The 27,153-nt window shown below is 41.2% G+C and overlaps 1 protein-coding gene across 10 annotated transcripts in view; it reads left to right on the plus strand.

The window, feature by feature from the left end:
• Window positions 1–27,153, plus strand: part of FHOD3 (formin homology 2 domain containing 3) — a 393,264-nt gene that overhangs the window by 50,577 nt on the left and 315,534 nt on the right. For all 10 annotated transcript variants that reach the window (XM_069778694.1, XM_069778695.1, XM_069778698.1 and 7 more), the window contains exon 3: window positions 3,584–3,648. In XM_069778694.1, the coding sequence (XP_069634795.1) occupies window positions 3,584–3,648 (65 nt within the window). The remainder of the gene's footprint in view (window positions 1–3,583; window positions 3,649–27,153) is intronic.

Genomic DNA, 27,153 nt, shown 5'->3' on the forward strand with positions numbered 1-27,153 from the left:
CTCCAAAGACTAGAAGTTAATCTAGTAGCAATAATGATTCTGATATCAACATAGATGTCAACAGAATGTGATGTCAGCACAATATGTGAAATTGACCTACTCTACTGCTGTTAAATTGCAGCTATTAAATTAACTCTATTAAATACTTCTTGGCTTTTTTTTAATAAATACTAGCCAGTTGCACTCACTAGAACATACACTGTTTTTTAAAAAGTCACACCAAGAAAACTACAAGCCTTAGTTAAGAGTAGATTACAGGCTTTGTTACATGCCTAGGTTTTGGTTTTAATAAATGAAGCCTGTTCGTTTGAAATAATTTTTTTTTCAGGATATTTTTGAAACCTTTTTAACGCAGATGCCTTGTCTGTCCCATTCTACGGCCGTTGACAGAGGTCTTCGCAGACAGCTTTGCACAGCTCAGACTGCAGTATGTTTTTATTCTTTCCTAGTCAGCCTGGTTATGGAGCCCAAGGATCTTGGGCTTACTTTAATAGTCAGATAGGTACCGACTCTTCTATACCATTATTATGTTGCTTTACCTGCTGTTCCAGTGCTATAGAGGATGTCTAGCTGGTGCTTATCTGAAAGTTTTAAGTCCCCCACATCCTGTAGTCTCAGAAGAGCAAAAAATACGATCACAAAATGGTCAGAGAAGAGAAATTATATGAAGAACACAGAGTGGAAGGCATACCTATGGGTGATACGGGTTGGCAGGGCTTGCAAAACCCAGGGTGAGTCTGCTGGTGTTCCTTGCTCAGTGAAGGTCTGAGAAGTGCCTCAACGTTCTCCCCGTGCTGAAGCGGCGGCTGGTCCCGAGTAAGTCGACCATTTGCTCCCACCACCACTTGTGAGGCCACGGCAGGCAGAGTGGCCGTGCTTTCCTTTCGGTAGCAAATACATTGTGCTTTCTTCTGCTGGAAACCTCTCCCTGTAAGTCAACAATTGATTTTTAAGAAGTAAAAAAAAAAAAGAAAAAAAAAGGTAAATTTGCTTTTTGAGACCTGTTTAACTAGGAGCCTTTGTTGCTATGCTTCATCTCCTTATTTTTGAAGACATGATCTTCTGCTGAAGTGTTTGATGCAGAGAGAACATTTACAGCTACTTAAAAATTAGATTGTGAAAAAAATAGTAATAAACGGCTGTTGATTTCGGTCCTCACACCTACTATTTTTTTAATCTATACACTCTTTAAAATCACTTGTACAGACCTCCTGTGAAGACTGTGTGGTGCTTAAATAACAGCAACGTGTAAAGGCTGGACACGACCTGACTCCTACAGAAGCAGGAGATGGGCAGCTGCCGCGGTCCCTGTTTTGCAGATGGGGGATGCAAGGCGTAGGAGAAACTAAGCTCAAACCCTCAGAGTCGCTGAGGTCTGGCTTTTGATCTGGCACGTTGACACCTCTGTGGCCTGGCCTTACTTGAGCACAACTGTGCAGGGAAGCTGTGGCAAGAGGGAAATTGAAAGGGGGTTTGTCCTTGTCCCAGATGGAGACCCTAATCCCTGAGCTGTTCCTCTTTTGTTTCCATAGGAGAGAATTCTTCCTTTTGTCTCAAGTACTAATGGAGGGGGAGAGGTTTAGAAATCTTTTATTGTCTTTCAAATAATTACAGTGTACCCTAGTAAGAGTATAATGACTCTTGTCTAAGCGAGGTGATAGATCAACGAGCGATGCTAGTATTGGTATTTTAAATTTGGTACCCTGTCAAAGACTCCTCACTACCTTTGCAAATTAAGTATTCCAGAGGAGTCCTGGCACCCCTGTGCGAAGGGACAGCTGTTAAAAATCCGCAGGACGTGAGTACGGGCAAAGGCTGTGTCCAACCAGAATGGCAGGAGCAGTTTAGGTGGGCAAAGAGTCAGTCCTAAACCTGGGACTGCTCCAGGAAACTTTAAAATCCAGACTGCAGGCCACTTTTGGCGGGGGAATAGCATGTTGTTGTTTGGCACTTCAGAAGTATTAAGAGAAGGTTCATGCTTTCCCCACTTTGTCCTAATGATGTTCAAGCAGACCCATTAAAGAGCAATTTCATTTAAAGTTGGAATTTTTAATTTTTTTTTTTTTTAATCTATAGAGAAAGGTTGCCATTCTGAAACTGGGACTAAGTCCTCTATTAGCAGGTACACAGTTCCATGTTAACCACTTTTTTCAGTTTCTTAATGTGCTTTTTTTCCTATATTCTTCTAGGAGCAATATTTTTCTGAAAATATCTGTCACTACTTCACTGCCCTGCCTTGCCCTGCAAACTTTTTCAGGGAGATGATATAATATGTTCTTTTTTCGTTGAAAGTAATGAAAAATATTTTTGTTACTCAAAACAATTGTGGGCAGGAAAACAATAAGATGGGGAAGAACCTTTTTTATCTGGAAAATAGCAGGTTTGCTCTAATTAACTTAAAGCCAGTGGAAAATTCTGCTGAGTGTCTATGTGAAGGGTTTGGCCCCGAAATCTCTCAGCAGAGTCATAAAGTATATAACTGAGGAAGGTTGTGCTGGTTTTGCATTTGCCTCTAACTCCTATATAGAAGTGGGTCTAGGGTTCGCGTGACACGAACTAAGCTGCATCTGAGTGTGTTCTAAAACCAGTTTTGCTTCTTGCATGTTTTCCCACGATAAATTCATGGAATCACAGAATGGCTGAGGCTGAAAGAGTCCTCTGGAGGTCATCTGGTCCACCCTCCCTGCTCAAGCAGGGCCACTTAGAGCCGCTTGTCCAGGAATTGCATCTTTAGTTTCAGAGAAAAGAGGGAGAATACGCTGCTGTACAAATGGAAAAGATGTTTGGCTTTTCTTGCCCTCCCACCTTCCATCAGGTGAGAAGGTTTGGGGGCAGAGGCAAGGTGCTGGCTGTGTCCAGGTGCCAGTTTGCAGTTGTAGCACCTAGAAATCAAGAACAGTGCTCTTGTCCAGATTGAAGAAATTCAGCTAATATTAATTTGTCTGAAAAACGAGGAATGTAGCAGCTAGATAGCTGACAGAAAGATAAAGTCATTCTGTTTAAGACCAGGATGGAGCTGAGAGCCAGAGTGAAGGAGGACTCAGTTTTGCCTCTTTGCTTGAAAAACACATCTATCTTTGTGCTTTAAAGACTGATTAGGGTACACAAGCAGATTTGTGAAAGTGTAAGCACCCTCTTGTTTGACCTTGCGTTTTCTTTTAATGCTTAACTATACTTAGCTTTAAAATATTTTTGTGAAAATTCAAATGTGTGTTCATCACTTGGTAGTTCTCTAATATGGATTTCTAGAGAGTCATTGTGGTGGATTGACCTTGGCCAGATGCCCACCGGCCGCGTTCTTGCTCCTTGTCCTCAACAGAAGAGGGGGAAAATAAGATGAAAAAAACTTGTAGATTGAGATAAAGACAGGGAGAACACTTACCAGTTACTGTCATAGGCAAAACAGGCTTGACTTGTGGAAAATTAATTTAAGTAATTAAAATAGTTGGATGATGAGAAAAAAAGGCATAACTCATAATGCCTTCCCTCACCCCCTACCCTTTTTTCCTAGGCTCAACTTCACTCCTAACTCCTCTACCTCCTCTCTACACCTTTATATATTTTTATTCTCTTCTTTTTTTAGGAGGGGCAAGAAGCATAGTATAATTCTGAGGACCCAGCTGTCGGTGAGAGTCCATGCCTGCATTGGTAAGTGAAGTTGCACATGCCTGAAAGAGAAAAATAAACAGAATTGATCTCTGAGAAGCAAATCTGGGCAGTATGAATCGGACTCGCTGTGTTCCAAGTTGAGGATAATGGCCAATAAATTGATTTCTTTGTTCTGTTTGTTGCGTGCTAAAATTAGGTTGTGTTAATTCCATTACCCCTAAAGTGCGTTAAACAGCCCAGGGAAGTATAGCATTTGACAGTGAAGTGTGATGGTTGGGGGTGCTTTGGAGATCTTGGATTATCCGTCTTGCCACAGCCTTTGTGTGTGCCTGGAGAGGACTGTGTTCTGAATTGGGAAGGGGATCTGACGAATTGTTGGCTGACAGCTCACTACTGCGTTTTAATAGTATGTAATGTTTATTACTTCACATGTTGCAGATCTTGGCCGTGTATTTGTCATTATCACAGTGTCAGTGTCTTAAAAACCCTGGTTAAAACAATGCTGTCATGAGGAAAAGTCTAATGAAAGTCATAATGTGCGTGTCATAAGAGCTTTTAAGGTTGCATAAACAAACGCTGATGTGCTGTGATGGCGTTAATATGTTCTTCAGCGTTCTGCAGAGCAGAGTGTTCTGCTGAGTGTTAGGGGCAAAGCTAATGCTCATGTTCTGGTGACGTTATGGTAAATGTTATGGGTGGCTGGTTTAAAAAAAAATAAAAAATCCTATATATATGTGCCAGTCACCTGTTTCGTTTTCAACTTCTTCATAGCAGATTCAGCACCCTAACATGTTTAGCTTGTTGTTGGTCTTGCTTCAAGGGATCACAGCTGAAGCATTGAAATACAGGTATTTTCCTTAAAAGCAGGAGGAGAATGTAAAATTTTTGTCTTATTTCCACAGTGCTGCTGCTGTTGGAGGGTTCAGGCTTTAAATACAACTAAACTTCTTTCCCCTGCCCCCAGGATGCATTATGAAACGGCCTTTCTGGGAATTTGAACTGAGCATAAGCAACCTACAGAATTCCTCAAATACCTCCCATTGAGAGCAAACTCTAGGCTGCCTCATGCAGGAACAGATTCTCCTCTACTGCAGTTGACTTCAGGAACTACAGTAGAGCGAGCCTACGCGTTAAGTATTAGGGGAGAAACAGAGATGCTGCAAAGTCTAGGCTGATTTTATAAATGTGAATAAAATTAAGAACAGCTTGGAGAAGCTTGTTCTTGTTAGGTCTGGGAATATATTTGGCAAAACAGACCAGTGCAGCAAGACAAGATTTCGTATGTTTCCTGGATTGAGGTTTTATAAAAACAATTTTCATGTAAAAATTTTTGTTCAGAACGCAGCCATCGAGGAATTGGAGCGCACCAGGCTCTGAGCTTCCATGCGTGGCTGCTTTGTTGTTGTCTGCTTGCGTTCAAGCTCACTGTGGGCAATTAGGTGTATTAATGTGCGTGTATTTTAATTGTTTCTGTATGAAGGCATGTTCCTTTGTCAGGTGCTGTTACTCTCTGGCAGGGGTGATGCATTCAGTGGTGAGTACAGAGGAAGCCAGGCTGCAAAACTTGAGTCCAGATTTCAAGCTCCTAGAGCAGAGGTGTGTTTGGATATGGATTTTTGGCTTGGTTCGTTATAGGCACAAAAGCCAAACGCAAGATCTGGTTCTAATTTCCAACCCCCCTGCTGAAGTTTAGATTTTTAGGGTAAGTTTTTGTTTCAGCCCATAGCTTGATGTAATGTAGTTTCTTCTTTCTTCTTTTCTTTTTCATTTCTACATATCGAATGTGTCTTATTTTTTGGTATGGGATACTTGGGAAGAGTCAGGGACACTCTGCAGTTCTTAATACTGGCCTTGTATGGTGACCTGTGCCTGGCAGTTAAACTTGTCACAGAAGGGGAGGGTTGTTTCACTGGCACAGTGGGTACTTTTCTTTGTCTTGCTCGTACTTTCACATCAGCTGCCTGTTAAGTTCTTTTTTGAAATATAAGCATTAGGTTTAGAGGTTAAAAGATGTATGACATGTTTGGAGTAGAAGCTAGGAGCTAGAGCAATCTGAGATGGTGTTATGTGGAATAAAACCATCTTGCTTTGGCTGTTTTCTTTCGGTCCTCACAATATCCTTGGAAAGCGCTGTGGTTAGCAATGTTACTGACTCTGCAAAGTCCCCAGTAGATATCTAGGACTGCTTTCTGAGAAGATGTGGTTAGTTCTGTAGTTCCCTTGCGACAGAGCCTCCTGTCGTCCTTGCGTTCAAGGTTTTACTTTGCTCTGAAGAGCTGAGTGGTGTAAAGAAATAGCTTTTCTGTCTTAAACTCTCCCATTTGGAGGTTGGACCAATATTTTTTTTTCTTCTCCCTAACATGTACTTTTAAATTGTGGGAAGTACACAAGTGTTTATGTTCAGATGTCCAGATAAAGTTTTCCATCATTAGTGACTTCAAATCTCTGGGGAATTCATCTGGCTTTAGTGTCAGAGGATGTATTGACTACAGGCCAATATTTTATGAGACTTGGGAAGCTTTAGCAAGTCCCATGTCAAATGGGGTGGGGTTTTTTGCTTTTAAGCAGGGCAGGGAAGGAATAAAGCTTACTAACATGAGTGCGGAAGTTGTTAATGAGTGGTATTTTCTGCCCTATTGCATACCAGTCACTCTTAAGCATCTCACTCAATGCATTAATACTTTTTTTTTAAATTATTCTCTCAATTTGCATTCTTGTCTTATGTTCACACTAAGGACTTTCATCATGGAGGAACACATTTTCTTTTGAATATCATTCTACTTCTTTTCCCATTTTGCCTTGATTCTGATTAAACTGTCAGAACTAATTAAAAGGTAATTTAAAAAAAAATTAAGGTTTTTTTAATACAAACTGCAATATTTACAATGGGTTTTTTATATGAAAAGACTTATTGCTGAAACCAGTTTTGTTCATAGAACATAACTGATTGAAAATTATAGATGTACTTTTGTATTTGTCAATGTTAAAAGCCCTTAATGGAGGAAGACCAATCCTTAAATCACAATGTGAATTGGTGTTTTGTTTTGTTTTATTTTCCACAATCTGTCAAATCTGACCTTTTTTTCAAATTAGAGTTATTGTGAGTTAATACCCTGTGGGAAAAGTCTTTCTGGTATTTTTGGCAGCTGAATGACTTTTCCTTGTTTGTATTTAGTTGTGTCTTAATGTAATTTTAATTTGTATGTATTTAACAATTACAGGGCTCAGCTGAAGCCTTGATAAAGTCCAATGTAAATGAGGGTGTAGCTTTACAGGGTGAACACCAACAGTGCCAAAAACTTTAGCCCCTGAAAATAAATGGAAGGTTTTAGTCAGGACAACTCTTTGACAGTAAAGTTTTAAAGATCTTTAAAAGCTCCACTCTTCCTGGAGAGTGACTTGGTTTATTCGTAGTGTCCTTGCTCAGACAGCTCTGTTTGCGGCTGCAGCATTTGTCTGTCTGTTGCTTCGTGGCAGTTTTCTCTCAAAACCTGAGGTGGTCTGTGAGAGAAAAGGCACCATTTACTCTTGCATATCTGGACACAGTATCTAGCCCAAGAGAGTCCCATGTCCTCTTTTAAAATGCTTATGCCTGTGATGGGGAATCAGGAGTCTTGCCCTCAATATGGAGAATGAGGTTTGGAGAGGGACCCATGGCAATGATTTAGAATGATGCTGCCAAAAGAAGTTTGACATAACCTTCAGGTGTTAATACAATGTAATACAAGAAGAATGCAAATAACAAAGGTTGATGTAATTCTGAATACATGTATTGGCCTGGGATTGCTCATACTACCGTAGCTTGCAAGGTCAGCAAATGTTGCAAGGTGCATTTTAAATTTTACTTCTCCTTTGTGTCAGTTTATTATCTAAAAAAATCCAAACACCCCCCCAACCCTCAATCGGTTATTTAAAATGTTTTGCATTATAAAATTGAGTTTTTGTATGGTTATAGCTCCTTCCTGTATTCATGCAAAGCCTTTCTTTTGTCCGTCTATCCATTAAAAATAATTTGCGTAGATATTTGTGTGTATTACGTTTGCTAGCTGGATCTAGCGAGGTCCCTAAACGGTGTGCAAGTGTATTATTGCAAGAGTCTTGCTAAACATATAATAGAGCTTCACTACTAGTCATTATAACCATTTTATAATACTGTTCTATTGGCTTTTGCACATGGGCAGTTGCGGACTTACCAGAGCACGGTGCTAAGTGATGTACAGCGCGCCTGCCCTTCCTCATCTTCCGTGGGTGCTCAGCAGTGGATTATTCCCACGTACGCGACACGAGAGCTGCCGTGCCGCACAGCGGCTGTTTCCAGCCCCTGTTATTAGGGCATCTGCTTTAATCAGCGGCCTTAGCACCAATAATCCAGCTTTCCACACAGCTCTTTGGATTGTCTTTTTGATGTGCTCTCACTCTTGGTGTCTTTTATGAAATGTAGCCGTAAATACCTTCTTGAGCTCCTCTTGTTCTGGGACACCTGGGGGAAGCTGTAAGCTAGTTGTACCTAGGAGGCTAGTAGAAGGCAGCTGTTTTTATTTGTCCTGTAATGGCTGAAGTATGCAGCTAGTCCTTTTTTTCCGTGTACAGTTTTCCCTTCTGTTATCCATTATGTGGACTTGTTGCATGTATTACAGCAGATATGATTAGGTTCCGCAACTATTTATGCATCTATTGAACCTTCTGGTAAGACCTGTCCGTCCAGGTGCTTGAGATGCAAGTTCCTCCCCAGTGGAACCACAGTGCTTTCATGAAGATAAAGTCATGTATTGAGTCTATAACTGTATCTGGCACTTTGTTGCAGAGAAGTTAAGATACATGGACAGAAATGGGGAAAAAACATGGTTTGTCCTCTTATGAGTATGGTATCCAAGTGTAGAAAAACCAGTACGATTCTGGTTAAGGAAATGTGAAACCATGTTGTATTTCATTCTCTGAGGGCAGAGTTAAGCTTGTGCCTACAACCCATGTTATTGGTACTGTCTTGCTTGAGGTGCTTCTCCCTAGAAATATCATTATCCTATTGCTTCTGTCTGGTGTAAGTGTGTTTGCAGTGTGCTGAGTGCGGGAGTAGAGTTCTCATAGCCATGGACACTGAAGCTCCTCTAGCTCATACTTTAAAACTTTCTCATTATTTTTTTTTAAAGGGAGTAACTTATTGAATTTAAAATAAACAGCTTTCTTTTGGTAAGGGAGTTTCTGAATACACTAAGAGAAAGAGTCTAATTAAAAAGCTTTTCTAAAGGAAGCTTAATTGTGGCACTCACTGTGAGCTCTTCATTTGGGCAAGTAGTGATTGATATGTTCCAATGAAAGTCTCAAGAAAGAGAGGTACTTTGGGTTGTTTGAAGGGCATATTACAGTTTTCTGTTCAGTGTTAGGCATTCCTAATAGAAAACATTTTCAGTTTGAGGGAGGGAACATGTGGAGAGCATTAGCAGTTCAGCAAAACGTGCAACCAATTCGGATTTAATTTAAAGAGGAAAAAAAGAGGTGCCTTGAGAATTTGTTGGAAGTGCTGTGGTTTTGCCTTCTTTGTGCTGATGGAAACAGGAGAGAGAGAGAGGTGAGTTTAAATTGCCTTATCAAATATCTTCTTAGCATAATTGGGACAGAAAAGACAGTGATTAATGGATTTAATGGTGCTGCACAAGGATCCTGCATGCGTTATGGATTTGTAATCATGATGTGCTTCCTATGACTCTTGCTGTAACTTGGTAAAAGTCCTGGCTTAAATGAAGATAATAAACAACATGTTTATTAGATGTAAACTGACATCACACAAATTGAAAAAATGTGAAAAGGAATGCCAGAGCTTGGGGGGGATTTTTTTTTTAAGGGTTAGGCTTTTTTAAATAGAATAATTTGAGTTCTATTTAAGACAGTGCACACAGTTCTGGGCCCTTCTTCCAGATGAGATTGGAGATATCTGGTTCAGCTCTCTTTCAATTTGACTGAAACATGAAATAGCTGCAAAGTCTGTGATAAAAATACCCTTTTCAGCTTTTTTAGGATTATTTAAATTTTCTTTCCTGCGAATGTGGAACACAGATGCTCTAAGTAAAATCCCCTGGTTCCCAGATCAGATTGCTTTGTGAAAGTCTATCTGTATAAATAACTTGTGGTTTTGCTCTAAAAATGTACACCTCTTTAAACTGAAATGTTAGACTTCTGTTGTACTCCTCATGCATGCGTTTAGTCGGCCTCCTTTGTGGGGATGAACCACGGTACTTCCCCGTAACCTGTGATTTGCCTTCCGTGATCTCACTGAGAAACCTCTGCGCTGGTCCCGTAGGATTTCAGAAGGTGTTTTGAGACAAAGCAGGGAAATTTCCAAGATTTGTCTCTGCGTATTTAATGTCAATTACAATCCATAAAATAGGTTTTGCAGCAAGAAGGACTAAGAAGCTGTAGAGCAGATAAAGCCTCCATTAGCAGTGGTTGTTGCTTTAAAGTGGTGGATTCCTGCTTTAAAAGGGCTTGTCCCAGGTTTGAAAGGACTGCTGTGGAGCGTGCTAGTGGGATGCTTTTCTCATCTTGGGAAGCTTTGTGTTAAAATGTGAAAGCTTATCTGACTTGACTTGCACTGGGAAGAACTGCAGAAATAGAGTGAAATGTTTTTGAATTGGGATATCCTCTTTCTGACTTTTTTTTCTGGCAACTTAGATTTCCATAATAATTCCCTTTTATTACAATGTGTAAAACTTGGTAAGGGAGAAGGAATCTACTTTTGACTCTTAAACCAATGAGATTTAAAACAAATCTTGTTTCCAAATAAGCATAAATCCTCAATCATCTTCAGTGGCACCTTAAAGGAAATCATCTCCTCATAAAGCCAGGAAGGAAAATAAGTAGTATGATACTTTGCTTCCTACCTCCCAACACAAGCCCATTTAGACTTGTTTCAGATATTTTTAAAAAGAATTATGAAGTAACATATTACTGATATTTGGACTTTTTTTGAAAGTGTATTTTTTCATGCAGTCTAACCACATGTCCTTTTGAAGATCCAAAAATTCTAACAAAATCTAATAATGCTTTTATTCTTTGCATATTACCATCTGCCCAGTGCTTTGAAAATACTGTACATCCACTGATGAATAAAATTTCACAAAAAAGGAGGACTAAGTTAATTACCAAATTAACTTGGAATTACTGGAGTATACTGCAATTGCAGTTTCTAAAACTTCATGTCTAAAAGAGTCATGTTGCTATTGTTAGGACTAGGTTTAACACCTTTTTGTAATCTAAAGAGAAACAGGCATTGTAAATTTAACCTCTGAGATGAGTGAGAAGAATTTTGTACCATTCTAAACTGTTCATAACTGCTCATAAAGGATGCCAAAAATAGACCCCTCTGGAAATATCTGGTAACAACAGTAGTATCTACTATGATGAGGTCTTTGTGGCTTTGGTTGGATTTTTTTTTGGTGTGTTTTTTTGTTTGTTTGTTTTTTTAAAGAAAAGCAAGCAAATAATTGATTAATTCAATAGATGATTTAGGCATTTTATAACAGCTTCCATGCTCTTCAATTAGATTTTTGAGAAATACTTGCCCAATAAATAAATAAGCACAACCTAGGAATTGTCTCTAGATGATCCTGTTGCGATTCTAGAGGAGATGTTGCCGAGGCTGGTCCTCCGTGACCTGTGGAAGGTCTTTGTGGTTAAATGTTTCAAGAAGTCTGTGTGTGTGTGTGCAGCAGGTGGGGGGGTGGGTGTTGGAGAAGAATCACATCAATTTCAAAGCTGCGAAACTCCATGATCAAGGCAACCTCATTAGCTTGTTCTGCTACTGATGCTGCTGCCTAACTGGGATTTTGCAGGTCCACGTTGAGGTGTGAAGCTCCCCTTCAGCATCGCTTGTACTTAATGCGGCCCTTTTCTCACCTTGGGGGTTATCTGGGCATCAGTCTCTCCCAAATCACAGCTCGTGACTCTCTCACTTGGCTGGGACTTGTGTGGTTTGGTGAGGGGTGGCTTTAGCCATCCTGCTATGGTAGGAATCTATAGAAATCATTACTGCTGTATAGCTAGGTATAATGTGACAAAATTGCTTTTACTTCATCATAACAGTCCCCAAATTTTTAAGGGGGTATCCTAAGTTTCATTAAGCGTGTAGGAGTTAGTGTAGTTTCCTTAAAATAAAATAACAAATTTAATGCAACCTCTTACATCAGTAGCTGTTGTTAGTTTTCATGTAGTTTCCCTTTTTAGCCATTTGCACTTTCCACTTTATAGATATTTGTATTGACAGACAATGCAGTTCTTACTCTTACGGTCTGTGTTCAGACAGTTAAACTCATTTTGCTGTAGACTGAAGCACAGCATGTTCAAGACCTTAACTATGAGAAAAAAGTTAAGCTTATATTAAACATCTTCAAATGAATTAGTGTTACACTCAGAAAAGAAGAGAATGATTTGTTTCCTGCCTCCATCTAAACCTGTTCTGTACAGAAGATACAAACCAAACAAATGAATTGTTTTCAGATTAGTTCTCTTGAAACCATGTACCACTCAGGCCTGTTTTAAGCTTTACCCTGCAAAACTTGTTAGAATAAAATAAAATTAAGCACCTGAACTATGGAAGAGAAATTAGGAGCTGCTACTAAAAAGCTGTGCGTTTGGAATAGGAAATGTTGGTATTTCTTTGGGATGTCATTCTCAACCCTGCCAGTGATTTAGCCATGTTTGTAAGGAAGGCAGAGGGGTGCTGATTTTGCCCAAGTGGAATTAGGGTAAGTATAGTTTCTGTCTCCCTGAGATGTTCCAAGATGCGTGGACAAAATTTGCTTTGACTTGCCAACAGTCTGTAAGCGTGTATACTAAAGACTGCATTAACATTAAATGTATATTTTTTGTCTACTAGCTTTTGTGTTTAGAAATGTGACATTCTTCATCTTGCCCAGCTGTAGATTTTAGCTCTGGATTTGCTGAAATTTAAGGAGCTGCATAATGATCCTGGAAGTGGCTGTAATGCAAGTTGTGGCTCTCCAGTTCCCAGAATTCTTGGGTAGAGAAAGAACTGGATTAGTGATGTTTATTTTTCTATAATGTACTTCTAGTGTAATAAAAGAGCAGAAGTGGTGTTAGTTCATAGAGCAAGGGGTCATGCTACTACAGAAAGGAGGCTTCTCTTCTCTTCAGAATGAATCCATTACATGTAATGCTTTTGAGTGGAAGCCCTGCAAAAAGAGTGGAGTTTTAGCATATAGCAAAATTTGTATACCCTGTTTATTTCACAACTTTTCATGTCTTCAAGTGTTACTTTTAATCGTGAGCTGCCTTTTTCTTGTTTTTCTTGGCTGTTTTTTTGTTCATTTATTTGTTTTTTTTGTACAGCGCCTGTATTTTAATAATGATAACAGCTCCTTTAAGTCTCCCTTTTCCTGCTTAAGACTCAACAAGGGACATAAAAATTTAGGCTCCAGAGGGATAAAGTTACAACCTCTTAATTTAAAACCCCAGCAGAAGTTACTGTGACTGAGCAGCACGCTATTGTAAGTGGTAGGATATCATAAGCCGTGTCAATTCATATTTAGCCATTTGAGATGAGTCTGGTATGTATGAAGTTATGTATCAGGTTTCTTTTAACCTTTCAGACATTAAATATTTAGCTCTGGTCTTACTATTAAAACATGAAGAGGAGTATGTTGGTAAACTGTGCTTTAAAAAAAAAAAAAAAAAAAAATTTGTGTCTGCGGGTTTATTTCTCCTCGTGGCTGTTGACAAGGATTTCACTTCAGGTTTAAGGGCCAGTTATAACTTCAGAATGTCTAAAACTGGTGTATCAAGTTAACTTGTTGCCGTGCTGAGGAGGAAAATATAAGCGTTGGACGTCTTCCTTACTTCTTCCACAATCCTAAATTTAGGTTCACCGGCCATTTAAGAGCCTGTTCAGCACCAAATGCCAGTGGAGAGATTTGCTTGCTGCTTGACTTCGCGTGAAACAGGGACAGCTGAGAGTGTGGAAAGCTTCTCGGCAGGTTGGGCACGGGAGGAGGCCTGGGATAGATTTTGCCCCTGCCGGAGGGCTGGGGTTTTCCTCAGCCTTTTTAGTAGTAGAGTTTATTCTGCAGGGTGTGGGAGCCGGGTGAGCTGTTCCAGGCAGGGGAGGATGGTGACGATGCCGGCAAGACGGCAGCCAGCTGTCATTGCTTTTCTGCCTCTTGCTGCTTAGAGGAGCACGCATGAGTAGTTCCCTGTAACTGCCTCAGAAACACATCAGGAGGCTTCCCTGCTTCTTTTCTTTTGCTGTCATGCTGAAATGCTCGGTGTTGCACTGAGGAAAAACTTGCTGTAGAAAAAATGTGGGTATGTTTGCATGCAAGATCCAGCGTCGTAGGTAACTAACCTGAAAATCTTTGTTAAAACCCTCGCAAAGGAGTTCTGCCGTCTGTTGTTCACCTCAACAACAGAATATTAAAAATTATTGATTAATTTTTAATTAATCCCAATACATTAAAATTCGCAGTATATTAAAAATATTCGAGATCCAAAAAGAGTGGGTGAGGAAATAAAATCCTACCTACATCTTTGCTGGAGCAGCTAGGTACTACTGTAATACTCTCAGGGATGGTATACCCTGAGAAAGGGGAGCCACAGGGATGCTCTGAACAGCTCCCTAAAGCCCTGGGTGTGAGCACACACTGCGCTTTTCTCCAAAGGTTAGTACAGGTGATGAGTACGCAAGAACCCGTGGTTACCCTAGACAACACGCTGTGGGGTATTCTGGTAGCAGTGACTGGGTCTCCTGGATTTTCACTCTGAGGTTAGTGGTCAGCACATTACTGTCACCACAGTCTTGCTGTTTTATATTGTGTATCTGTAATTCAGGTGGTGTGCGTGGTTTTCTGTTATGTACGTTGCATGTTTCGGACTCCTTAGTCAACATTCAGTCATTTCAGTATCTTTACTAGGACTTCAGGGGGAGTTTTCCTAACCTGAACAGCTGTGAGTTTTTGAATCTTTTTGTTTTAAAGCCAGTAAAATACTTATAATTTGATACCAACTAACAGGACCTGGAGGACTGTCTGTGAGCTGGCAGTACCTGTTTGACTAGCTGCCTGTTACCTTGGGGTGTGAGGTACCATTTCCAGCTGGCCCCTGGGAATGCTTGTTGGGGAGGCAGGAAGCGTGAGCAATGCAAACACAGAAACGCCCAAACAGTTCCTAAATTTCATTTTAGGGAAAAAACAAAACGCCAAACAGAAAAGCACGTGCTACACAGAACAAGGATTTTCGTAATTGCATCTGTTTGATGAAGCCTGAGAACCCCAATTCTTCCTCTATGAAGAAGAAAAAAAAAAAGTGCCCACCAAACACTCAAAACCCAAAAGCAAAACTCCTCAAAACCAAAAAACCAAACCCAACAAGAAGAAAACAGCGTGGGGTTATTTCCTCCCTCTTGTCTGCTTTCCTCTTCTCTTTGTTGCAGGAAAGGAGTAGGAGCCTTACAAGCCTAATTCAGCTGACACAGAGCTTCAAGGCACTGGGCGTACTTCTTTTTCATATTGCTTGAGTTGCTCTTAACCATAAAATATCTAGGTGAAGCTTTACTGCTGCATCCCTGCCACGAGTCGTCCTCTTGTCGGCCTCTGAGTCACGCCAGGCATGCAGCTTGGCGGCCGTGTTAGCCACTAGGCTCTCTCTGTCAGGGGTGAGCAGAGCCTGTCTCGAGGGCACTTCGGAGCATCTCAGTTATGTTCCTGCCCTGGATTGCTCTTGTTCCATTGACCATAAAGGGAACAGATGAGGGAGAGGAACTGCCTGGCTGAGAGGTACATGTATTATCTGTTGTCCCTTCCTGGTTTCTGTCTTCAGTCCTGATAGTCATTCTTGGATGACAGCAGCTTTGAGTGAAATCTGGTTCTTTGCCAAGCTCTGAAAATAGTTGCACCGATTTCTTCTTTCCTAGTTCTATCAGGATCTAATGTGTAATTTGTATATGTAAATTTACTTATCGGAATAAGTCCTGTGAAGTTATTCTGGAATGAAGTTTGGTAAGAGCAAGTAAGGTTCAGGGATTCAGGCTATGGGTTACCTCCATTGGCTCTAAGGCCTGTCATATGGGCAGAAGAAAATGGAGACGGTGTCTGCTCTGGGGTTGTACCCAAGCGCATTGCTAGGACTGAGGCAGAAATTCTGGGTGTTGGACCACAAGGCTCTTTCTGGGCAAATCCTCACCTCTCATAAGACGGTTTGGGGTGAGAGTTGGTCCATTCTACCTTTACGGAGCACCAGTCTTGCACTCAAATGAGATGCTGCTCTTCGATAATTTGTACCAGCCTGTTTCCTGGGGATCAGAGGTGCAAGCGCATCCCTTCCCAGGAGGAGGGGAAAATTACAGTTTTACTCTGGTTCCCAGCACGGTGTTTCTGACAAGACCTCCCTGAGAGCAAGCGCGCTGCTTCCCGCGTTACAGAGCCTGCATGCCGAGCTGCCAGCACTGAAGAGGAGGATTCCTTTCCTCTTTGTGTCTCTCCCGTTGCTGCTGTTGCTTTTTCATCTCGCCTGATCTTCTTCTGAGCCCGATGCCGTGCAGTCGGCGGTTTTCGGAGGCGGCTGCTGCCTGTGCCGCCTGTTGACAGATGGACCGATGGCAGGCGGTCAGGCAGCCCAGGCGCCGCGCACGCAGGCTCTCGCCCACCCATCCCTTTGAGGGTCAGGTCAGCTGTACTTTGGCATTAAACTCCCAGCTGGAAAGATCTTTTTTTGTGTTTCCTAGGAATAACAAGGAAAAGGAAGGGGGAGACACTTCGCAGGCTGCAGCCGTACCTGCCCTCTGCTGCGAAAACAAGGGATCTATTTTCAGGACAGCTGCGTGTCGTGGGCATTTAAATGTGATACCTTATCGGAGGTGGCTGTGGCGCATGTCAGCATTCACCCTTTTCACGCTGGCTTCTTGCTAGATAGTGAAATTGTGACTTTCACCTGTCGGTTCTGCCTTCGTTGTGCGATATCGCAGCCAGTGTTAAAGCAACCCCCCAACTATGTCCCAGTGACCTCGTCGTATCTCTCGGGGTTTTGTACCGCTGTTCTTTGCATGCTTGCGCATGCATGAAAATATTGCTTTAAATTTTCCTCTTTTTCTTACCTCGTTGATAGTACATGAAGTGTATTACAGCCTTAGTACTTCTTATCAGGGATAGCTTGTTTTCTCTAGGAAGAAAAACAGTAGCATGGTTTGGACAAAAAGCCCAAATTCCTGTCTGCCCGCCCTTTCTTTTCATGAATTTCTTGGGGTTAAGTAACATCAAAATTATGCAGGGAAACTCTTACATTTACTTTTGTCAACCTCTAATTTCTGAATAAAAGTAGCTGTTGCGGATGGAGCATTTGCTCGCGGATGTGTGTTTGTCATTTTGGAGCACCATATCTGATAATTTTAATGTTAGAAGGCAGTTTCTCGGCTGAGTTAAACTGGTGTAGATCACCCCCGTCAGCATTCACCGCTGCCTTTGTCTGTCCAGAAGCGGCCTGGGCAGCTGCATCCATCTCTTTCTGTCGGTCTGGTGCTTTTTCAGTCGATCGCGTGGTCCACGTGTGTGTGCGGCTGAGCACCTGAACCCGAGTGTCCCGAGCCACTGCCTCTTGGCTGATAAAGCGGGCAGCTTGCTTGTGGCTTTCGGGGGTTTTAATCAGAGTGAACAAAACGCGTGCTGGGGAACAAGGCAATGTTCGTTAGGATTATGTTTCTCAGGCTTACTTCCTTGACAGTCTTGGTCAAATATAAGGTAATTAAATTTCTTGGAAAATGCGTTCTCCTGAGGATGGATGTTTCTTTTCCATTTTGATTTGGAAGACTGCCATTAAGGACCTGTTAGTGAATAGCCCAGTTTTCTCAATCTTACATTTATTGTCTCATGTTCTTTTGAATTAGGTAACTGCCTGGTACTTTGGCCGTTCTGAACTGCGCAGGTAGGAAGGCCGTGGTGTGCTGCTTATGTTCACAGAGAATGAATGAACACCTCTGGGCACCTGCAAAATAAATGCTGGTTATTTAGACACTCGGTTCTCTGAGTTTTTTCTTTCTGAGGGGTTAATGAAGGTCTGAGTTTGCTGTAATAAATCTATTCTGATGTGAAAACAAAGGCGTAACCTGATGCACGTTCAGGTGTATTGAAGGAGCCAGAACTAACCCTTATGTTCATTGTGCCAGGGTGGGTTTGTCTTAACTTGAATGTGATTAATCACCACACATCTGTTTTTCATTCTAATAAAAATGTAACTAATACCTCTTTCTGCTTGTTCTTCATCACTCATTTTTCATGGATCCATAACAGACTCAAGAAAAAAAGTTCAGTATATTTGGCTGAAATTTGAGATATTTTACTGAGACGGGGAAAAATTTACTTGGACATGACCAGTGAATTTTAATTAATGTTATTTAGTAAGAATAATGACTATAATTTGAGAGAAAACAGGTCTTTGCTATATGAGCTCATTACCGTATCAGAAATAACACCACTCCTCTGTTACTACACTTTCCCCTCCTCTTGTTGAACTGCTGCAGATGCAGCACTCGCAGGGATGATTTTTCTATTGTTCCTCATGGTGGTAAATACATACGGCCTGAATGCAAGAATTTTCTGCAGACATTTGCTGGGGAGTTTTTTGTGTTTGGAAATGTCCAGCAACTCTGTGAGCTTGTTGATAACTTTTAATAATTAGGGTTTTAAGAAGGGTCATGGTGGCGTCCCAACCACTCGTGTCATGCCTTTTGCACGTATGAGGAGCAAAATGAAATACAGCAATAGCTTTCCACCTTGTGGTCAGTTTGGTGTTTTGGGGGAGCTGGAAGACCCTGTGTGTGTTGGGTTGGAATGGACCTTTAAAGATCATCCAGTCCAACCTCCCTGATACGGGCAGGGACATCTTTCACTAGATTAGGTTGCTCAAAGCCCCGTCCAACATGACTGTGAACGCTTCCAATGATGAGGCATTAGAAGTGATGACTTGGTATGTCAAGAGCTTAATCACACCACCTGGACAGTTTTTTGTGTGGACTTTCAAGGCGTTTGTGACTGGGTAGGACTGCACTTCCATGAGGTTTTGTTGATCTCGCTGTTGGGATTAAGCAAGAGGTCAGAGACATCTGGAGATGCCAAAGCCTTTTGATTAAACTCTTGAGGGTGATAAACTTGGTTCATATGAAGAGTCTATATGTAATGGGAAAGCTGAAAACAGAAAGCATGTCTTCTCTACCATACTGTGAGGAAGTTCTGCTTTGCATAAAAATCTTGCTTGCAGACCTGTGTCCCAACTCTGGGCAGCATTGCCACCAGTGCAATGCTTGGTTATCCCGGACCTTGCTGGCTTAAGCTGCGAAATGAGTGAACTGTTCGTAAGGAGTCCTGAAATGAACAGTGATAAAACACAGGAAATCTCCTCTCCTTTTTTTTCTAAAAAGGAGAACTAGTTTTAAAGAAAAGGTGTACTAGTGCTGAAAGAGATTTGATACATTCCTCAATTTTAACCACAAAAGATAAGCTTCCTGTTTTAAAAAATAAGTATTTTTCTGGTAGATGCTAGACTTATGAGGATTAAGAAAAAGCAATCTGCATCATCTGTGCAAACTGGGAGTATGTCATCCAAACCAGTAAAAATGTTCTGTTGAGAGAATTTTTTCCTTGTCCTGCTTTACCTAACACATTTTAAATCTCCTGATGTCTTTGTGCTCCTGTTATTTATACTCTCTGAACAGATTTTTCTCAAGTTTCTAGCTGGAAACAGTTGAATTAATTTCTGTTGGAACTCTGGGTGCTTCGCTTGTCTGAAAATCAGTCCCTCGATTTGTCAAATATTGATATTTTTAAGATTAGCTTTTTTTCCTTTCTGCTTGGCAGTTTCCTAGAGCTACGCACTTCAGTCGTTGGTACTTGTTCACCAGCAGGCAACATGCTGATGACTTCAGTTCTATTACTTAGTTACTTGATAATTGTGAATTTCCATTTGAAATTGGTTGAAAATCCTACACGTGCACAGTCTGTTTTCACATGTAAATCTGTCCCACAATGGCACAGATATGTATGAGTGTGCTGAAGGCAATTACCAGTGGGTGGGGAGGGCAGCTGATGTACCCTGTACGCAGAGGTTGGTTTACCATGGAAACTCACAAAAAGTCTCTGCAAATCTGCTACATGTATCAAAAATATAAAGCTACTTGCAAGGTATAAGCTTTGCTTTCCCCAAGAAAAAAAAGAATCCTCTACAGCTTTAGTTTTTATGCACAAGGGTGTTTATGGATGTTAATTTGGAAACTCGTGCATGTTTTCAAAACTGTGCGCTATAAAGAATGCGCTCTGGGAAATCAGTGATATTTTGCACTGTTCTGTATTAAAGTCAGTTTACTACATCACATCTAGTAAAAAAATCACTTTAGACAAGTATTTCTTTTCTGATAGTCTCTATGCAGGAATTTAAGACTGGAAGGGGCATCCTCTGAGAGTAGTCCTCTGCTATCCCGCATTACATAATCTCCTCTATAAAGTTGCTACCTAATATACATGAACACAGCAATAGCCACTTTTTTTGCTTTCAATTGCATTTATGAATTGCTAAGTTCACCCCGTAGATCCTGGATAAAATTGAATTTCTGCTAGCCGTGCAGCCTGAGATTTAATTACTGCTGACCTCACTTGGCATCCCAAGTTTGGGAACAGCTGTGTGTGCTGAATCAGATCTTCAGCCTGTGCAAACTAATTCTTCTGTAAGTCATTTGAGAAGCTGGTACAGTCTGTATGTCATTTCTATCACGTATAGATGCAAAACATTTATGCTGAGCTTTGTTACTGTGCTATAGATCCTGAGTTCAAAGCAGCAAGGAGCTTCCAAGGTGGAAACTCAGAGTGGAATGAAATCGATATTAACGTGCTTGGGGTAGAGATCAACAGTCGAAGAGTAATTAAGGTCTCATCTTCAAATTTCAGATTGGACACTTCTGTTCAGCAGCAGTTCTCCTTAAGGGATTCTGCAGAGCTTGTTTTGTTGCTGAGTATATTCTCATTGCATTGACTTTAAACAGTAGAGCATTGTATGTGGTATGTGTTCATTGAATATTGACAACTTAGAAACAAGTAGACAAACTTCTAGGGCGGTGGGAAGGAAGAGATTACCATTTGGTAGCTGTGTCTTGAATTTCTGAATCTAGGCAATTTATTTTGAGCAAACTGTGGTAGGGATTGCTGCTGGATGCTGCCATGTTGCATACCCTGCAGGTTTCCAAAGGAGCAGCTGTGAAGGCAGTTAAATTCACTGAAGACTTTCCCTGGTATTACAGTAGGGTATTTGGCACCGACAATGAAATATGAGGATATAGAAATACTCTCAAGGCTGCTAAGCTAACTCAAGGCAAAAAAACCCCCAACCCAGCCAACTCCTCTCTTCCCCCACACCCCAACCTAATCCCTAAGGGAATGCCTGCTTCTAAGGATGAGGAATGTGGGTATATAAGTGGGTGTATATATACATTACAGTGGTCTTGGTCACCATCATATCCAAAATGAACACTTGGATTTCCTCATTGCCTTAAGAAAAACCGATGGTGTCACTGGGGGGAGATGTGACAGGGCTGGTTGAGAAGCCCTGAATGCTGCTGTAAACGGATACCTGGGTTGAAATGAAACTGAGTTAATTCAATACAGGCTCACTCCTAGATGACAGGTCAGTTGAGCAGAGGTAAAATACTGCTGTAACAGATGGACAACTGCTTGGAAAAGAGATTGAAATAGAGTAAGGTAATTAGGGCAGGAGACAAACGTATTACATGACACTACATACATTGACTAGGGCTAGAATCAACAGTTACCTTCCTGGAGGTCTTTGGCTGGGACACCAAAAGGAAGGAGTATAAAAGTGGAAAGAAAGCAATATTTCTATTATGATTTCTTTTATAGGCTTACATGCAAGGTACTTTCCAGATACTTGAAAAGGATAATCCCTGCTTCAAAGCACTCATTTTTTGACTACAGAAATGTAGACAGAGGTTAGGGGAAGGGGAACTAAATAAGGAAAGTATATGTAATGTAAATGCCTAATTACACATCCAGAAAATATTTGAAACAGTCAAGGTTAAGAGTTAAACCCTCAAAAGTTAGGAAACACTGGAATTACGGTCGACTTCAAAGCTTTTATTATGGTATATTTCAAAGCTGTTGTATGTGTATCTGTCATCTTGGCTATGTACACTATAGGAGAAAGAAAGGCTGAATGGGGATGTCTGCTTATGGAGTTTAGCTGCCGCTATTTCACGCCCCTGTGTGCATTAGATGCTGGGTGAGAAGGACCTGCAAAGCACGTACCATGGGTCGTGGCACTCTTCTCTCATCCTGCAGGCCACTGATGGGCAGTAGTGAAGTATTGAAAGATCCAGTCACGCCCTAGGAGCAATGGTGGACAGTGCAATTCCCAGATGCAGCGTTATATTAAATTAAATATGGCATAGAAATGTTAGAGGAGTTCTGTGTTCAGCTTGCAAAGCTTTGTGAAAAGGACTCAGACGCAAGTTCTGTGGTATGGCACCCAAGGCTGGGTGCAGTGCTTCTGGGGAGTCTTAGGTGAATCTGTGTCATGGACTTCTTGGCACTGCTGGTGCTGCCCTGATGGATGGCAGGGGAAGGCTGAGGTGCTCTGCAGGAACTCATATTTTGCCAGTGGTTTTCTCAGTTACTTGCTGATGTCAAAAGTATATTGGCATCGATAAACTCAGATTTAGCTTCAGGTGCTGGAGGGAATTTGCTTTAGAAACCACAAGTTCTTCTGTATTGGTAGCTTGATTTTCTACCTACTGGTAGAGGAGGAAAGGGACAAAGCAATGTTTCTCTGTTCCATGAATAAACCATTTTTTCCCTTCTTATCTTTCTTCAACTCCCTCTTTGCCTCCCAGGAGGGAGAGAAGAGGGGAGAGACAGCAGACCAGATGGCTGAAGTTTGGCTTAAAAAAAATAAACAGCAAAGACTAGGGTCTTACAATAACAAGTGTTAGGTGACATTAACAAGAAGCAAAGCTACCAGACTGACTTGTGGCTAACCTACTGATGTTCTTCTGGGCCAGAAATGTCACTCAGAGGTTGCTAAGGTTGACTGATAAAACAGCTGCTGCTTTAATCAGCACATAGGTCTACAGAGAAGATTCTCATTAACAATTCAACAAATGTAATTTTAACTTTTTTACATTTCTGTTACTGAAATGAAGTTGGTTGTTGCAGTACACCATTGAATTCCCACCCCCCCGCTTTGTGTTTAGGACAGTAGTTACTCAGTGAGATAATTTATATCTTTTGATAGAAAGGCTATGCAAGAAAATTTAGCAATAGCATATGTATTTGAGCTATTTTTCTGAGTCTACTTTCAAGACCACATTCAGCTGTTTGAATATCTTTCCAAAAGGAGGTTATTGCCAAGGACTTCTTGTGGAGATAGACCACGCGTGACTGCCAGTACCTCCAGCAGGCAATTTATTGCAGGAAGAGTGCCACGTTAAAACATAAGTACCTCAGCTGCCAAACGTTGGATTGTGGACTATAGTCTTCCTATTTGGAGCTCTGTGTGGCCATTGTATATGTGTTGTGTGCCATCTCGGAAGTCCATTCAGGTTAACCTCGTTTACTACTTTTCCTCCTCCATTCCCCATCACTTCCCCACTATTATAGTCACAACCTAAAGCAGTGTAGAAGCCTATTTCTTCTCTGTATTGATACACAAAAATGGCAGTCAAAATAGTCTACAGTTTAATTAAAAAAAAACAAACAAAAACATTTCTCTGCTCTACAGCAAATCAGCCAGGAGTGGAGAGATGGTATATTTAAAATATCATCTGCTTGTTTCTTCATACCCTTTTCTAGAGATGGCTAAAACATTGAGAAGGTAAGAGCCTTTATTGTTACTTGAAATAAAATGAGTGAAATTGTGTATGTGATCCTAGTTAAATGTAAATAGATGATATTGCTAAGGATTTTGCCTAAATTTGACCTAGTTGTATTACTTCAATTTTTTTTTTTTTTTTCATATGATGACTTTATGTATTTAAGTATTTGTAGCTCACTAATAGTTTTGGTATCTGATTCTTCGGAAAAAAAGTATCCGTTCAGGGCATTTCCCCCCTTTTTAGGTGACGTACACAGTAGCGTGTACATCCGTTCCCTTTTTACTTCTTCAATTTAGACACCTTATGGAGCCTTTCAAAGAACTGTTTTCTGTAGAAGTCTTAAATAAGAGTCTAGGAGAAATGCAAAACATTACATTGCAGTCCGATGGTTACAGGCATTATGAGGCCCATTTACTTCTCCAAAGTTTAATTTTCACTGCTGAGGCCAACTTGTTGTGCCTGTCCTGCTGTTCCTGCATTCTGCAGCCGCCTTCGGGCTGGCTCCTCACTTCTGCCATAGGCTGCGTTTCTGGAAGAGCAGATGTCCTCCTGGGGCTCGGGTGAGTAAAGATTTCAAAGAGCTGGGCTGGAGCTTTGAACCGTTACTGTGACCAGACTGGCAACCTGTCTGAGGTTGCCGAATGGTATTGGTAAGTGTGTGGCACGTAGCGCGTGAGCTGCTATGTGCTGAGCTACCACTTACTCCTCTTTGGACGAGTACATACCTCAGAGGCAGAGTGTGTTGCATCACGTTATTAAGTGTCTTCTTGGACCACCTTCACAGCACGGGGATGTGTGCGCTCAATCTGGCTGGCACAGAAGTTTCTGCTGTTGCCTCCAAGTAGCTTGCTTTCCCTGCCCATGTTATTGCTGTCTTAACAACTTAGAGAAAAACAAATAAAAACCAAACTCCACAGGACAGGGGATCCCCAAGCTGCTTACTCAGCTGGATGTTATGCTGGCAACTGCATAGTGAAGCTGTTATGCTATACACACTTCAATTACAGTATTATAGTTTCAGTTCCTTTGGCTGTAGGATACAGTGGTGTTGCCGGTCATGTTTTGTGAATAAGATAGGAGATACAAAGTTATTAAAGTAGCATTTTTGTTTATCCACCTACAGGAAGGGTTGTGACATTTAAAAAATGATCACCTGTTCACATGGGTCTGTACGCACAGAGCATACACAGTTGTGTGTACAAGCACGTTCAGCAGTGAGAGGTTGTTCAGCCTTATGGGAAGTATTGTACTCCTGTTTGCATAAGGGGGCAACGGTGAAAGAAGTCAACAAGCGAGGACATCAATTAAATTTCAGTGTTTGAAGGAGGATTGGTCCTTGCCTCCTTTTTCTTTGTCATTCTCTAGAAGCTGGGGGCACTTGAGCCGTTTCTCTTAGGCTGAGCAACCTAAGCCGCCAAGTTCAGCTCCTTGGGAGGTTCTTCTAGAAGAAATAGTAAGGCAGTGGCATTGCTGTTTGTTTTCATTGTTTTAAAAAAAAATAAATCTTAATGCATATAAATTTCAAAAGCATTTTTTACTGTAAGAGAACCTGATAGCTAAGAGGTAAGGCGTCAGTAACTACTATAAACTATGTTAAAATTTACATCATTACATCTCAACTCTGATTATCTTGTACATTATTTTTTGTAAAATCTGTTGATATGTTTGTGTCATAATTTTGATGAGCTTTATGATGGGTCATTAGACACTTATGCCAAGTGAAGCTTTGTCTCCATTTTCTGAAATATCTCGTTCTTTTTTAAATAGACCAGAGAGCTTGTTGCTCCTTCAGAATCTATGAGCTTCTGAATTTGGAGTGGCTATATTCTGGTGTGCCGCAGCAATGCAACAGCTCTATAAAAGTTCAACAACTAGATTTTCTAAAGCATTGTGGAATTATTTTTTTTGTCGATGCCGCACATCAGGTATCCTAATTACCTGCTAATTATATTACTGAAGTTCAAGAGAGTCCTGCTAGAGCTAAATTGCTTCCTCCCTTACTACCTTTTCAGAAGACTAGTGGAATATATTCTGGGTTAGAGTGAGCAGAAAGAAACAGTCAAGTTAATACAACATTTTCTCCTTTGAACCCCTTTTGCTTTCCTAGGGTTTGGATAGCAAATGTAGGTAATCAGATTTGGTTCCTTGCTGAAGCATTTAGCTGGGTACTAGTGGGCTGATCTGTCTGCAAAAGGAAATCAAATCTCTTCTGTAAGTAGAAACAGGTTAAGATGCGGGACAGTGCAATTACAGTTAAAGTTGGACGCAGCACTGATGTTGTCTTATGATAGGTTTGTTCTTTGTGACTGCTCACAAGCTTATACATAGAAGAGCTGCCATAAGGGTTAACAGGTTGTACAGGTGGTCTGCGTATAAGAGGGAGTTGTTTTCTTCCTTGGTATTAACAGTTATTGAAACCTGCCAGGTTCAGCTGCTCTCAAAGCTCAAAAGGATATGGAAGTGACAAGGGAGCTTGTACTTAGCAATTTTATCTAAAGGAATTGGGTAAAAGGCTGAACAAGGTTTTAAAAACCAGCAACAATATCTTTCCTCACCTTCCTGAGCTGAAGTCAGGACAGTGCTTTAGTGTCCCAGTGCCCCATTTTTGGGAGCAGAGCCCTGCCCAAACTTCAGTTTTCAATGTCAGGTCTTCCCTCAGGGCAAAGAGACCTTCAGGTGCTGTCACTGACATTCAAAACCAGACTGTAGTGGCTGAGACTGTGTATAGGTTATTGGAAATTAAACCTCAGCCCGTACTGGGGCTCGGGTGCTCTGCATGCACGGGATGCACAGGCTCAAATCCATCCGTGGTGGTGAAGTGGGGTCAGCAGGTTGAGAAGGCTTTTTCCAGGTATGAAGCAGGGATGATTCTTCTCTTCTGATGCACAGTGGGGTAGTGACAGGGAAAGGACCTGCTCCTGGGGGGCTGGCAAGAGCTTGCCTACCAGCACCTTCTGACTGACCACGGGAGGGGCACATGGGCAGCCCTCAACAACAGGAGTTTTGTATGTAATTTTCTTTTTTTTAAGACAATATTTTGGGCTGTGTCCTGCAGTTGTTAATTTCCCTATTGAAATTTTGAGAATATTTATTTCCTGTATAGCGTAAGCATTACACTTAGTTATGTTACTTATTCCATAATGTATATTTTCTTTTTTGTCTTTACATTGGTAAGTAGAAAGTGTAGCCTCCTGGTGTGTGTGCGTGTGTATACATATTTAACTGAAATGTATGCAAAACAGTTTGTGTCTCCCATCTTCCAGTCCTCTCAAAGGAAGGGGAACATCTAGATCCAAAGTTGTTATTGTCTTTAGATGTGCTGTATCACTTGATTTAAGAAATAGCTCCCTTGTCACACTGCAGCTATAACTTCATGCCCAAGCCAGGGATTGAGGGGTGTCGTGGTTTAAGCCCATGAAGCTGCTCGTTCACTCCTCCCCACCAGTGGGATGAGGAGAAGAAAATTTGAAGACAAGCTTGCGGGTTGAGACAAGGACAGGGAGCGATCACTCCCCACTTATGGTCACAGACAAAAAGCCAGACTCAGCTTGGGGAAAAAACAAAATAAATTTAATTTACTACCAATCAAATCCAAACAAGTATAATGAGAAGTAACCCGAAATCTTTAAAACACCTTCCCCCCATCCCTCCCTTCTTCCCAGCCCAACTCCACTCCC

Source organism: Haliaeetus albicilla, chromosome 3 (assembly GCF_947461875.1).
Source record: "Haliaeetus albicilla chromosome 3, bHalAlb1.1, whole genome shotgun sequence".
NCBI classification, from domain to species: domain Eukaryota; kingdom Metazoa; phylum Chordata; class Aves; order Accipitriformes; family Accipitridae; genus Haliaeetus; species Haliaeetus albicilla.